Source organism: Zootoca vivipara, chromosome 10, assembly GCF_963506605.1.
Source record: "Zootoca vivipara chromosome 10, rZooViv1.1, whole genome shotgun sequence".
Taxonomy (NCBI): Eukaryota; Metazoa; Chordata; class Lepidosauria; order Squamata; family Lacertidae; genus Zootoca; species Zootoca vivipara.
The window spans coordinates 20,767,069-20,782,886 of record NC_083285.1 but is presented as its reverse complement, the minus strand read 5'-3'; the positions used below and the strand labels follow the sequence as shown (position 1 = coordinate 20,782,886).

General features: G+C 42.2%; 1 protein-coding gene across 2 annotated transcripts in view; it reads right to left on the bottom strand.

Moving 5' to 3' along the window:
- Positions 1-15,818, bottom strand: part of DOCK4 (dedicator of cytokinesis 4) — a 245,094-nt gene that overhangs the window by 105,156 nt on the left and 124,120 nt on the right. For both annotated transcript variants that reach the window (XM_035128338.2, XM_035128339.2), the window contains exons 10-12: positions 15,243-15,303; positions 9,820-9,952; positions 5,763-5,851 (exon numbers count right to left, since the gene is read on the bottom strand). In XM_035128338.2, coding sequence (XP_034984229.2) covers positions 5,763-5,851; positions 9,820-9,952; positions 15,243-15,303 — 283 coding nt within the window. The remainder of the gene's footprint in view (positions 1-5,762; positions 5,852-9,819; positions 9,953-15,242; positions 15,304-15,818) is intronic.

Sequence of the window (15,818 nt, the reverse complement as noted above, 5' to 3'; positions counted from 1 at the left end):
CTTCTTCTTCTTCTTCTTCTTCTTCTCCTTCTCCTTCTCCTTCTCCTTCTCCTTCTCCTTCTCCTTCTCCTTCTCCTTCTCCTTCTCCTTCTCCTTCTTATTACCGGGTATTTCATAATATAATGCCATCATGGTGCTTTACAGAGTAACAAGTCAAGTCCTTGCCTTGAGGAGCTTACAATGTACAATTGGGGGGGGGATGCCTTAGCTTTGCTATATTCTACAGAAAATCATGGCATTAAGTTCATAATGGGCCAAAGAGCAAGGAACCAAAGATAAATTCACATCTTCATGCATAATTAGAAGAGTGACACACTCATAAGATGCAGGAAAAGTCAAGGAATGGAAGGTGTGGAAGGGAGAAAAAGATAACATGACATCTTGCTACTTTTACCTTCAGGCATGAGTGATAGGTGTTTATGTATTTAGGAAGGAGGGAAGGGTTAAAACTGGGAACCCTTCTAGGCAATATTGTCAGTAGGCTACATGTCAGCAGTGGGCAGGACCAGAGGCGAAAGTGGGAGGAGCAATGAAAGTAAATTTTACCTATCTATAAGCTAGTTTACACCCCCACACCCCTCTGTCTTCAATCCAGAAAAGCAAGAATTGCACAAGCACACACTCCAGCCCAGCAAAAGCACCTGGGGCAAAAAGCAGGACCAGTAAGAGGCATGGTCTGGGGAGAGTTCTGAAGGCTGAGTTGAAAGGCCTGTGGAGGGCCACATCTGGTTCCCTGGTCATGAGGTTCCCCACCCCTGCTCAAGGATCAGGGGCTAAACTTGCTTGTTAGAAGCACATGATCTGAGGAAGGGCCTGGCAACCACCACCATCCAGCAGCAGCTGTGTCCCAAACTGCAGTCTAATTACCGTACTAGGTACTAGAGACTTCAATGGGTGTCTTAGGAAATGGAGCAAGTTCCGTCGCCATAGGTTTGCCCTTTCTTCTGCAAGGTCCAGCCGTCGTTTCTGTTCCTTAGCCACACTGGAGTTGGGAGCTGGCTTTTATATTATGGATGGCAGATTGTCCCCTCTCTTGTAACTGTGCTCCAAAATTTGAGGCTTCGGCTAAATGTGCATAAGATGGGCAAGGAACCAGATGAGCCTGCCAGAATGGCCCCATAAAACGTTTCCAACACAACAGAGAAGTTTGTCTTTCAGTTATCCTAAATCCCCCCAAGCAGTGCTTGTCAAACGTGAGAGGTCAAAACCAACTCATGGAAACCATGCTGTGTCCTATCACCATCTGCTATGACTAACTACTTACTCCTCATCATGAGTCAGTGCTCACCTCAATAATTATATTGGCTTAGAAGTCATGATTGTATTTAAAATCATCTTTTCGCGCATGGCTTCCTGAGATTTGAGTCATGAAGATATATACACTGTAAGCAAAACTTTCTGGTCAGAAGAGAACGGAGCTGAAAACTCACAACAAGCTCAAACTTGTTCCCGTAATGCTAAGCTACAGTCTATCATTGTGTCTGAATGCTGTCAAAATAAACCGGGAGGCAAAGCGTCGCTCATCTTGGAGATCAGAGTGTGCTCTCCCTCTCATGCTGTGAGAAGCAAAATGTATTATTTCCAGTATCTTGATTTCTAGTCAATACTCGTGCGCCTTAGCTGACCATTAATTTCAAAACATGAACATTGCATGGGAATTCCAATTTCAGGTAACCATGGCTTGTCCTTATGTGCAAATCCAGACAAACAGTTTCTGATCCTGGCTTGATATACCACTGTTTACATAATGGCAACTGAACTTAGTTGAAAACAGAAATGAAAACTTCTTATCTCTTCCTCGTGGTTGCATCAAAAAAGGACAAGGAAGGGAGAGTGCATGAGTAACACTAAATCATAGTTAAGTGTTATGTTGAAATCAAGCCACTGACTGAAGGTGCAAATGGCCAATGAAATTATGCCTATTGTTTCATTTGCTTTGCTATCTCCTACCCCTTAAGAAATAGTGTTATTCATAGAATCACCATTTTTGTTGGGGTTAAGGGCCCCATGTTTCTAAATCTTTAAAAGAATAATCTAAAAAAAAAATCATCCAGGAACCAGATATATGTGCATAGCTTTTATTTTATTTTATTTTAATCAAAAATCTCAAAATACTTCTCCTCTACTGTCAAGTAATAATTAAAGCTAATTGAGCAATAATTACCAAGCAAAAAAATCTCCAAAGTTCATTTGCCCTGGCTTTCCTTTTATTGAGAACAAAGTGAAATGCTTCCATGCTGTGTGTATTTAAGTTGAATCACAAAGATCTCAGCATCATTCCTGCCTTGAATTTCTTTCTAACAGCAGCCTTCAGTGACAATTGATGTTTAAACACATCAAAATCTAATGTACATAATCTCCTTCCCTCAGAAGTGTAATGAAGGATTAAAATGGCAGATTAATATCCTGTCACAAGAGTGCAAAAGCAATTATACAAAAGCACTCTAACGTATGGGTGCCAGGGAGAGTGGGTATAAAACACAACTCTTCAAGTGCTGTTGGTATATTTCTGAACTAAACAGAGGCATATTCGAGAGCAAGCTGAATCAGAGACCTAACAAGTCAGCGTTTCCTAACTTGGTGCCCGCTACATGTTTTGGACTGCAGATGCCCTCAGGCCCAGCCAACTGGCAAATCGTCTTTGAGAATAGTATGCTGGACTAGATGGGCCTTTGCCCAGATCCAGTGGGGCTCTTCTTATCAATGGGAACTACAGTCCAAAACACTTGGAAGAGAGCCAAATTCAAGAAGGTTGCAGTAAATAAGTTCCTTTCCTCCTTGATGTGAGCAGGAAGAAGCGCATTATCAATATGGTGACAAATGTATTCTATAGAAAGAGGCAGGGATTTTTGTCAGCCATAACTCCTCTTAGGTGGGTTCTGGCACCATTGCTGGTGGGCACCATTGCCATGTTAAGACCTCAAGAGAGGTGTTCATGGTGAATTTCAGCACCTCTTTTTCCCCTAGAAAAACAGCACTGGAAAGAGACCAGAACAGAACATTTTCTAGATGATATGGTGCAGCTTCGCCTTGCACCAAAAGTTCTATAATGCAATTTCCACATCATTTACTATAAAGAGCTGACAATCAACCAGCAGACCTCAGCTGCAGATTGTGAGCTCACGTTGTAGCCACATTTTTACTATTTGAGTGAGGGTATGTATATAATAGGGACGTGAGTGGCACTGTGGTTTAAACCACTGAGCCTCTTGGGACAGGGTCAGCTCCCGTTGCTCGGTCCCAGCTCCTGCCAACCTAGCAGTTCTAAAGCATGCCAAAAAGTGTAAGTAGGTACTGCTCCGGCAGGAAGGTAAACGGCGTTTCTGTGCGCTGCTCTGGTTTTGGTGTTCCATTGCGCCAGAAGCAGTTTGGTCATGCTGGCCACATGACCTGGAAAAACTGTCTGCAGAGCAGACAAACGGCGGCTCCCTCGGCCTGTAAAGCGAGATGAGCGTCACAACCCCAGAGTCGTTCATGACTGGACTTATCTGTCAGGGGTCCTTTACTTTTACCTTTATGTATTTAATACCATACAGGTTCAGAGAAAGTCTGTTCAATAAAATGAAAGGTCTCAATGCACATACACACAGAGAATTGAGAAACGGTGTCTGTAAGATTTAGATATTGTCACCCTACAAGAACAAACACCAGTATGGAAATGGACTAATATGTTACCTACAGGACAATCTTATACACATCTGCTTGGAATTAAGACGTGCTGTGTTGGGGTTTACACTGCCAGTAAATGTATTTAGGACTCTGACATTAATGCTGTCTCTGAGGCATCATTTGGAGGCAATTCATGCTGAAAATATGCAGCTTCTGGAGCTAGGTGGAAGATTGCCTGGGAGCCCTGGAAAGTTGTGGTCCCTCATGGAAGAAAGGCAGAATAAACAGTGCAGGATCACAATACCTCAAGGACCATGAACCAACCAGGACCCTGCAATCATCATCTGAGGTCCTTCTTCGTTGCCTCCCCTGGAAGGTGCAGGGCCGGCTGTAGGGGTAGGCTGGGTGGCACGGGGCGCCAGGGCGCTGGGTCGGCAGGGGGGCGCTACACGGCGAAACTGCGCGGAAACCGCGCTGTGCCCGCCCACCAGCCGTGGGAAGAAACGGGGCGGGGCGGGGACGTCAGAGCGATCCGCGGACCACAGCGCCAGGGCGCCCGACCCGCTTAAGACGGCCCTGGAAAGGTGGCAATACAGGAATGGGCCTTTTCTGCAGTGGCTCCATTTCTGGAATGCTCTCCCCAGGGAAGTTCGCCTGGCGCCTTCATTACCTATCTTAAGGCGCCAGGCAAAAACATTTCTCTTCAACCAGGCGTCTGGCAAATTAACATTCTAAGACCTTTTAAATGTCTCTGTGGTTTATTGGTTTGTTTTGCTTTTGCTTTTGTTTTATTATGTATTCTGCATTTTCATTTTGTATTTTTATGTTGTAATATTTGAATAAAGGGTGGTATACAAATTTAATTAATTAATAATAACAAACACTATCATAATGGAATAATTAAATGAAAACTGGTTCAGAAATTCCACTGGGCTGTATCATGTGCTCATTGAAGTTTGCAGGAGGGATATAAGTTGTAAATTAGTTGTCCGTGGATCTCTGGTGCAGCATTTTTCAAAATGATTTTTTTAAAACAACAACAACAACAACAGACCTTCACACGCTTCAAATTTCTAGCAAAAAGCCCCAAATTGATCACTTGGGTGTGGAATTAAAGCTTGTAATTCATTAACATTACAGCTACTACATAAACCAGGATAAGACAACATTCTGGCTTAAATTAAGCCTCCTTTATCTCATGGGAGAATACACACACATGCATGGTTTCTTAGTGTAATAACTGCATCTCTAAATGTATCTGTAAAAGTATGTAAACCTCATTCACTGAACTTGGCTTACTCATGTGCAGGTCAGCAGCATGAAAAAATGCACATATCTTGGCCAAACATATGCAACAACAGCCTCTATAACTTTTGGATTATTAAGACTAATAAGTACTCTTTTAGGCCAGGGCAATATAACGCACTAAAGTTTAAATGCAGTGCACACACCATGACCCTACTACTTTTTAATTAAGACTGCAGCATGCTGACTTTCCCATTACATTAACTCTTTCAAATCTCCCATGTCGCCAGGGTTCCGCTGCATCATGAATTTAAAATGGCAAATTCACCTTACATTAAAATGTGCTCTGCAGCAAATCACCGTCATCACAAAGCCCATCAGAATGTCATGTGCAGAGATAAGACCGCTAATGCTCTGGGGCAATGCTGAAAACACACATCCAAAATTGCATAAGATTGATGGTGCTAGTTGAGTCTCTTTTCTTAAACTGTTTCTTTGTGATTAGTTGCATTTAAATTAGCACGACTACTTATATACCTTATATACTCGCTGGCAGAAATTGTATGGAGGGCTATGAAAAGCTCTGTCTTCAGTTTTTAAAATCAAAAGCAAATTTTCAGACCTCATGGTTGCAAAACCAAAATTGTTTGCTAATGTATGGGCAGCGTCTGCTGAAAGATGGTGACCAGCCTAAGATGGCAAGGCCATCCATATTTATTTATTTATTTGGGGGGGGGGTCAATAAAACATCATGGGACTCAGGAATGGACCAAAAGGCTATCCAGAAAGCTTAGAAGTTAAGCAGGAATTGATACCAGATTTTGTGCTGTGTGGAAAGCTAAAATACTACCTGCTACACCATACTGACTCTTCAAATTTTGCAGAAGAAAATCAGCTAGATGACTTACCAGCATTAGATCCTGTAAGGTTGTAACGAGCGTTGAGCTTCTTGATGATGTTCTCATGGATCTGGAACCAGTCACTCTCTGTGTTACACCTGTAAAAGGAGTAGTGTTTTAAAATTCCAATAGGAGACATGTTTTCCCTAGTTAACGAATTCAGAGGGTCTATCTCCCAAGACAGGGTTGTATCTCTCATCCAACGCTACCAACTGTGAAATGAAACAACTTCGATGCGTATCTGTTATGGGCTCTGAAGAGCATTGAGGGCAGGGAGGCAGGGGATCAGGGGAGTGACCCAGGAGAGGGGACCAGCAATGTATGGGGTGTGGCACAGCCCACAAGTCTAGAGCTAAGGTAGGGGAAGGAGGGTCAGCCAGGGCTGTCTGAGAAGGAGGAAGGCACTCAGGATATGGCGGAAGGAAAGGCTGTTCTGGCAACAGGCAGATCAGTAATCTACCCACCTTCCCCTGCCCCGCTGTCTCCCAGAACCAGGAGGGGCTTAAGGCAGGGAGAGTAGTAGCAAGCTCCATGCAGGAGAAGTCTCAGGTTGCGAGTGTGCAACAAATCAAGGGAAGGTATAGAAGCCAGCAGGGGGCATAGCTGCCAAGTTTCCCCTTTTCTCGCGAGGAAGCCTATTCAGCATAAGGGAAAATCCCTGTAAAAAAGGGATAACTTGGCAGCTATGGCAGGGGGCAGGGTCTCACTGTTGCTGCAACTGACCCACAGAGTGCTGTCAGGGACAGCTGTCTAGTGGCTGGAAGTGGGGGGGGGGGGGCTGGAGTCAGATGCAGGTCAATTGTCAGTGAAGTTATTGGGTTTTTTTTTTATTCATACAACTTAGCAACCCTTCCTAGCAGGTCTTGCCCCTATAGAGCAGTTGCCAGGACTGACGGTCCCTGACTTCCACCCTTTCTAAGGCTTCTCCTTAAAAAAAGGATGCTTCCCAAGCCATCTCAAAATACATCTGTGCAGCTCTGGTTTGCTCTTCTCATTACTCTGCACATTCTTGGAGACCAGGAGGCGAGGGAGAGTCCTTGGAGTCTGCAGCAGCCTCCTCTGCTTCAGCCTCAGAGCCTGAACTGCTGCCTGTCACAGGCTCTCCCTGCTCACCAAACCCTGTTGCCCCATCAGAATCCAGCTCCCCCTCCTCCCAATCTCTCCTCAGTGTCCCACCACAATACCCTGGCTCTGAGCCTTCTTCCTCTGGGGTTTCCCTTGGGGGTTTCCCGGCTGGTGCCTCCCACCACTCCTCTTCGTCCAGCCAGTCCCTGACATCGGGGATCTGGGAGTTGCTGTAAGTGCTTCTTTTTGGTCAGTAAAGTCTTAACTATCAGATATGTGCCTTCCTTAGCTGGGGTACATCTAGACAGTATCTGGAGCTTTCTAAGAATTGCTCGAAATGAGTGCTATATACACAGAACTCTAAGTAACGCATCTAGGGATAGCTCCAGGTTTGACACCATCACCCCAGCCAAGTACCATCTGATGGGTTCTTTCCAACATTAGTAGCTCCCCAACATCAGTCAGTGCACACCCCAATAGGCTTACCAACAGTAGCATGAAACAGCATGACCTGTGGTGACTGGGTGCCCATCGTTTTAATGAGCAACAGTGCCCACCACTGGACCACTATGGATAATTATATACCACATTCTAATGCACAGATAATGGCACCTTAGGAATACCTGCTGAGCAGTTAGAGATCATGAGCTCTAAACTGTGAGCCTCTTACTCAAGTCATCTAGGGGGTAAACCACCCAAGCTGGCTTTCCCCCAAGATGACTTACAGATAGTTGAGACTGGCCACTGTGTATAGATTGTTTGGAACTAAAGGGCAAAGAAAATTATACCACAACACAATTTATTTGAAGTGGGCTCACTCAAAATGGGAAGCCACTAAAGAGGGAGCCATGAGTACCAATTTTCAATAGCAGTAGCAGAAACAAAATGCTCAAATCCCATAATTCAGCAATTATTTTAAGATGCATTTGTTATTTAAAGGAAGCCAGGATCCTTTTTTTATGTGTTGTCCTGCTATAAAGAAAAGAACACATTTTAAAAACATACACATAAACAGTCCCATTCTCAAAGGAGAACAAAATTGGCAAGTCAACCTCCCTACTGCTGAGGAATCCAGCAGAGAACACTTTCAGCTGAACTGTCAGAAAATTAAAGTAAAATAAAAGCTATTCTGCCATTGCTCCATCACACTAAATTGCTCTCAAAACCATTGCTTCCAGCAGCTATAATATGGGGGGAAAGAGTCCAGTGAAAGATTGACCTTGAGACACTGAGGCGATTCATAATCCAAGTACTAACCCTGAAAGTAGCAGAAGTCCCCAGTGAGTACAGCTGATAACATCACAGTCTGTGCCCTCATATTATTTCCCAAAATATTATTTCACACTTTCAAGTCCAAAGTCAGAGGAGAGTGAAATATACTTTTCACTGCTTCCAAGAAACTAAATAATACCACAGGGTCAAAACTACAACTTACACTTTATTTACTAAACAGCTCCAATGGGATTGGAGTGATCATTCTGTGATATTATAGAAGTGGACAAAGCTGTATTGTAACTTTCGAAAAATGCATATGCATGTTATGGACATAAAGACATGGAGGCATATTGGAAGGGCCCATTGGTACATCTTGCTCAGTGCTGTTTGCTGCATTGGCCATGGGCTTTCCAGAGTTTCCAAGGGACGTTTCTGGCTGTTGCTGGACAAGCAAAGATTAAATCTTGGATCCTCTTCATGCAGCCTGTGTGCCCTGCTGCTGAGCTACCGGTACTATCTCTGTTAAAATGTCTGGCTTCTTGCAGCCACCAGCCTTGACAGACTGTGTGTAAATTAGTCACCACTGCATCAAAATATAATGTTGCTTTATGGTTGAAACTGCTAGTCCAAAATTGCTGGAAAATAATCTGTTGGTCAGTGAAGAAGAAGCAAGATAAGAGCAGATACTGAGCAGCTTAGAAAGTTGTGTGAAATGTGAAGCTGTAGCAAGTGGCATGCAAACATCAGGTAGGTGTTTCTGTGGAGCCTTGTTCCATGGTTAAATGCTAGCAACAACCTGCCCAGAGAATGGCTAATCAAGGACTGGAGTGTAGTAGAGGTCAACAACCCGCATAGTATGGTTCTGGTCTGCTTTCTTACTCTGGATGTGCGTCTTGTTAGACCTGATCAAATTCTCATGGCAACTAAGTATCCTGTTAGTTTGCTTGAAAATATATTATAATATAGTAGCAACTAAAGTAGTCAACTACCAATACAGGTGGGCAAAATATTGGGAGAGCCCTTCAAGTGATGTGTAGGAACATACGCTCAGTCAAGGATATTCTTTTTTTGATGTTTCGACTTATAAACGGTTAGCAGAAGCAGTATGAAGAATAGTGTTTGGGGCTGGAAAAGTACTCTCATTTTATTTGTAAAACCCACAAGGGATAGTGGGGTTACAATAAGGCTATAGGGAAGAGTAGAGAGGTTTAGTGTTACCTCAGAAATCCCTATTAGTTCTTTTTATAATTTGAGAGGTTTGAAAACAAAAGGCGTAAGGTGGGGACTTATTATGTCGCAGATGGCTCTTCCAATTCTACAATTCTATGAATCAAAAAGTGCTGCTGCTGCAAAAAAGATTGTTGTGTCATCTTTTAAATCCACACCTTTACTCAGAGAGCAACTTTTCATAGGCAACATCCTCCTTTGCATGATGTTATTGTTCTTTAAATTTTCACAGAAGTCTTTATTGTATTAGCTGCAATAGACTGTGTGCTAGATTTCTTGATCAGGTCAGAGAATGGAGTTGAGGCTGAAAATAGCCATTAATAACTGACTGATATTAAGACTCAGATAATGTATCATACCTAGGGTTATATGATAACTGTGCGCAATAGGCTATAATGGCTTGATCTGAATGTACAATGAAACGTGGATCTGCACATATAACTTGAAGTCAAACCCTTTTTGGAGAGAAAACATCAGATTAAATTTCTATTACAAAATTTGACCTCACAATTTCTTCCCATGGACTATTTTAATGTACTTCATATTTACATTTCCTTACATGTATACTTTCAGAATAAGATCATCTTTTGTGTCTCCTGCCAACAGATCCGCTATGCTGAGGACTGCACAGCCAAAAGGTCGTCGGTACTGTACATTGCAAGCATTTTTCTTTTCACCAGCTCCCATTCGGCCTGTCAAACAAAACATAAAACAAGACGCATGAGCCACAAAATAGCATCTTTCCAGGCGTGCACATGAGAAGGAGGATATACCTGCCAACATCAGCAGTTAATTTATTTATTTTTTAACAACTTTATTTAACTTTATAAAACATACATATTCAACCAAAAATAGACATTAAAAATTTCAAATCATAAAGAACATTTTACACAAACAAACAAAAAAAGTTTCGAATATCATGAGCTTAAAAGGGCAGAAAGAAAAGAAAAAGGGAGAAAAGGGAGAAAGCAACACTATGGAAAATAAAATAAAAAAACACTTCCTGTTATTTACGATACGCTTTCCTTTGTATATACTCTTTTCCTTGCCATATCTCTTAGTCTATTTAATTACCATAATTCCCACTACCTCATAATATTTAATATTAATGTTATTTAATTTAATAACATTATTGGATTACAGCTGGGCAAACCTTCCCACCCCAAAATACCAACTGCATTGAAAGGGTGGTAAATATTCAAACTGCTGTCATTAAACCATAGGTTGGCAGAGCACTCTAAGTTCCATTTGTCTTATTCAAGAAGCACTCACAATGCAGTCCCCAAAGAATTGTCTCATAATGGCATCCAAGTAAAGGAATCCATGCCAGAGGTTCAAAACTTGGATGCCCAGTTTGGCTCAGATATCTCACCTATCTCCTATGGTGTCAATGCACCTTCCTTTGGACTTCAAGCCTAGTAAGGATCATCTGACAGTTTAACTAAATGTTATGCTTAATGCATAGCCCAAAACAGCTATGTCTTTGGGTTTTGTTTTGTTAAAATAGCTCCAGCTGCAGGGGTAGGGACAATTTTTATTTGAATCACAGTGTGCGGAGAAGCAAAATGTATCTCTTTCTTCCCCTAGCCATGACCAACCAAATAACAAGGCTGGGAGAGGGTGAGTCCCAACTAGCACCAACTTTTTCGCTATATCATAGTCATGTGAGGGTGGTGATATTAAGGGAGCTCACAGAGAGCGGGATAAGGGATAGACTTTCACCATCTACATGCTGTGATTCTGGTAACTGGGCTCTCCTGGCGGCTGTACTTAATCTAAGAAAAATAAGAGGCATAGCTGCGCTACATAGGGCAAGGAATAGTTTGACTCATTCTAGGAGTTGGGCTTCATCAGAGCAAAGTTTCTGGCAGACATGGAGCTAGCCATGGTGCTGGACAGTTTATCACAGAGAGTGCTACACTGCTGCCACTTCCTACTTCAACCTGGCTAGCCAGAATCTAAACTTATTACCTATTGTTGCATGTTCTCGCTACCAGCCTAGCTGACTTTCTGAAGCCTACTTGGCACCTGCAAGTTTCTGCCCCAGCTGGAACATGAGAATGTGGAAGACAATGATGATAAAAAGAAGAAAGGGGGCAAACAAAAGATTACCAGGACTACAAATGAAGGTTTAAGCAAAAACTATTCAATTGTTAAAGAGCATATGGAGACAAATACTGACTTTCAACCACGTGTTCACAAAAGTTGCACTTCAATCTGGATTACTACTGTTTTGACAAATTTTCAACAGTTTGTGTGATTGCTCTCTCTCTCCCACTCTCTCATAAATCCACATGAGCTATATGTTTAATTTATGTGGTGACAAAAGGCACATTATTCCCAACAATCTACACAGTTGCTTGCTTCTTCTGCCTGTCACTTCTTCTTTGTGTTAGAATAAGCTGTGCTGCCTGCCCTTAAAAACCTGCACTGGGGCCTGACTGCGGTAAAATGAAAAACACACAGCAGTCTATTCTAGGCTTTGCAAGATCAGAAGCCATCAGTGGCTGAACAGATGCAGCTTAAACAGAAAATGCAGTGAGGAGAATACTAAGTCTTTAGTTTAACATTCATAGGCAGCATTTCTAAAATCTTAAATATGTGTGTTTGTTTAGATTTATATCCTGCTTTTGATCAAATCATTCTCAAGTTGGCTAATAACAGATCGCATAAGCAACCGAACAGCCCTTAGCTCCTTGGCTGATGCATGATATTTGCCCTAGGTTATTTTGGATTCGAACAGGTTATTTTGTTCTACAAGTTTACTTCCTGAAGCCCTCTCCTAGCGGAGCATCCATGATAGTCTGTTTTTTCGGGGGGAATAGTAAGTGGTTCAATCATTGGCTTATACTGGTTCAATAGACTAAATATTTGATTCATGTTGTTTGATGAATGTTGGAGCCCAATCATACTCCAACCTGAAGCATTCAAAATATCAGGATCCAGATGAGTTTCCACAGCAATTTACCTATGGTGAATTGAGCTTGTGATTGGGAAGGTGGCTCTCTGAATTTATTCTACTGGCAATTCAAAATATTGCCACTGCTGCCACTAGTGTTCCTCGAGTTGAAGCCAGGACTCTCTCTCTTTTTTCATTATTCTCTATCTAATCATTCAACATTTATTTTTATCCTAGCATTTTTTCAAAGGGTGGCATACATAATCCCCTCCTTTATCCTCCCAACAACTCTATATTAGGTGTATTAGGCAGAGAGAGAGAGAGAGAGGACACCCAGCAAGCTTTGTGGCTGAATGGGCATTTCAGCTTCTCCTTGACTGAAGTTGAGCACTCTAACCTCTATTCCACACTAGTTCTCTAATGTTTCTACATATGTAGACACAAGTTCAGCAGTATAGGAAGGGGCATGCAACTGGAACAGAAGTGGCACAAATAACAGCAGCTAGAAACACATTGGTGAGTTGGGGTTCCTGTTGGAGTATTTGCACCTGTCTTATTAACCACAGAGCCTAGGGCTTGCTGATCAGAAGGTTGGCGGTTCGAATCCCTGTGACGGGGTGAGCTGCTGTTGCTTGGTCCCAGCTCCTGCCAACCTAGCAGTTCGAAAGCACATCAAAATGCAAGTAGATAAATAGGTACCGCTACAGCGGGAAGGTAAACGGCGTTTCCATGTGCTGCTCTGGTTTGCCAGAAGCGGCTTTGTCATGCTGGCCACATGACCTGGAAGCTATACGCTGGCTCCCTCGGCCAATAATGCGAGATGAGCGCGCAACCCCAGAGTCGGTCATGACTGGACCTAATGGTCAGGGGTCCCTTTACATTTACCTTATTGCATGACATCTGCAAGGTTCAATAACGGAACTCTAATACAGTAGTATCGTTCACCAAAGTCAGGCAATTTTTGACATATGCATTGCCCCAGCTATAGTATGCTCAACCACAGTCAATAATAGATAAAGATACATTCAGTATTTCAAAATGGAAGGCATAAAATGCCAAATTGGGAGGAGGAGGAGGAGGAGGAGGAGGAGGAGGAGGAGGAGGAGGAGGAGGAGGAGGAGGAGGAAGCCACTGTGGATGATAAGTGAAGATTACTGGAGTTAACTCAGTGAAATCCATATGACAGCTTCTTTAAATAAGGAGATTAACCACTCTTCTCTTCTACACTACCTTAACATTGTATTTGGCTTAAATCAGATTTGTCTAGAATAATGTTAACCATATGATAAACTGTTCTAGGAAGGAAATAAATGTTCTTATTCATGCACACACCCACATATGCAAGACAAACTGGTGTTACCAGGGGGGGAGGGGAAGGCAATTTCAAGAACCAAGGAAGGCACAAGAAAGGTAACAATAGCTGGCATAGGAGGAGTTGAGAGATCCAGACTCCCCATGCCTGTTAATAAGCCTGATTCCATTTTTCTCCTCCTCCTTTTCTCTCTCTCTCTCTCTCTCTTTTTCTCTCTCTCTCAGAATTTCACCAGTGTCTGTTGGCAGCTATTTAAAAATCATCACATACTATGGCCCAGTGCTTTTAAAATAAAAAATAATAAAAACAAGGTCCAGGTATCAGGCAGCAAAAAATATGTCATACTGGTAAGTTCAGTCACAGAACTCCTAGGGCGAGCATACACAAAATTATTTCCTACATATGTGTGAGACAAAATACAGTGGTACCTCTGGTTACGAACTTAATTCGTTCTGGAGGTCCGTTCTTAACCTGAAACCGTTCTTAACTTGAGGTACCACTTTAGCTAATGGGGCCTCCCGTGCTGCCGCCGCACAATTTCTGTTCTCATCCTGAGGTAAAGTTCTTAACCCAAGGTACTACTTCCGGGTTAGCAGAGTCTGTAACCCGGAGTGTTTGTAACCCGAAGTACCACTGTAAATGTGCACATTTCCCACACATTACAGTTGGCAAATGGTGTAATGTGCCTTTTTCCTTAAGGAAAATTATCTGTGAAGCATAGGAAAACGATTTTGTGTGGGCAGAAGACCAAATAAAGCTGGCTCCTTGGTGGCCATTTCCCAAGGAATTTCATGAGATCCATTGTTAAGTTCGATCAGTGTGTCTTATCCCTCCTCCTACTTCCAAAACCTAGTCTAGATAAATAATTTATCTTGTGGATCCATCACTTCCAGATATGTAGCATTTTTCTGATGATTTTTTGTTTGTTTGTTACATTTATTGTGCTATTTTGCTTTTAAAGAGCTTTTAAAACCAAAAGCCACTGTAGAAATATCTAAAATAAATATATCAATTTCTCTCTCTACGCTCAATTTTACCACAAAATGCTTATCTAGATCAGACCTAAAGTAGCTTGGAGATGGTTTCTGGGCTAGCTCACACATAATGCTAACACTGGTTTTTCCAGCCCCAACTAACTGTGGTAAATCCTAACTAGGGTTAGTAGAAACAAAACAACTTCAAATTGTAGTTCATTGTGTTTCAACTAACCATAGTTAGTTGAAGTTAGTTGAAACTTAAGCACATGCTAAGGCTTGTATGCAGTGCTTCCCCCCCCCTAAAAAATGTTCAGGGGTACTCTCATTTTCCTACTCATATTGAAATACTGCCCCTCAATGAGGCCAAACTTAGATTCACAAAATGTTTAGGGCTATGTGTACTCCTGCATTCCCCCCCCCCAGAAAAAAGCACTGCTTGTAAGACATATTAAACTAAGGGTGATCTATAAAACGAAAGTGGAAGCTTCTTATCTCTTTACTGTGGAGGAGAGGTGAGGAAGGGAACAGTCATATGCAAGGTTCATTGCAGCTCATTCTTATAATGTTAAAGAATCATGGCCCTAAACCACAGTTGAGCATTACTACATGAGAAGAACCCTTTCTGAAAGTATTATTAATATTTCAATGTAAGGCATCCCAAGTGCTAAGTGGTGGCCCAGCAGCAGTGACAGTAAGGATAACCATCATTGCACAGTGAAAACACGTGGCCTAAAATTATCACATTATCTAACATCTTCTTACGTAAAGGTTTTGGGGAAATCAAGTGTACATACCAATCCGTATAATGTGCACAGTGATGTAGATGTCTTTCCTGAGCTCACTGCTTCCCAAGTCCTGTAGAGAATCAGAACAGGCTACAATTATTAATTTTTGTTGTGTTATTACTGTATATTTTTTCCTAAGTTTACTTGTGTCTAGGAGATAAAGAAACAAGGAGGTGATAGCTTCAATATATTTGATTGACTCACAGAAATGTTTGCTCAGAAATAAGTCCCATTGTGTCTACTGGAACAAGTGTGTGTTTCGGACTGAAACCTAAAAGCATCAATGGCATATATTGTACTTATATCAAAACATTGCTGTACTGCGGCTAGTACCATGCAGAATTTTGAAACTAGTGTGTGTCCCATCCATCAGATATGCATTATCATAGAATTGTAGAATTGGTAGGGACCGCGAGGGTTATCTTGTCCAACCCACAGCAATGCAGAAATTTCAACAAGATCACACATAGCAGATGGCTACCCCACCTCTGCTTGAAAAAGGAAAGAGAGTGCACCACCTCATGTGGGAACAGCTCTTGCTGTCAGGAAGTTCCTCCTGATGTTTAACCGGATTCTCCTTTCTTG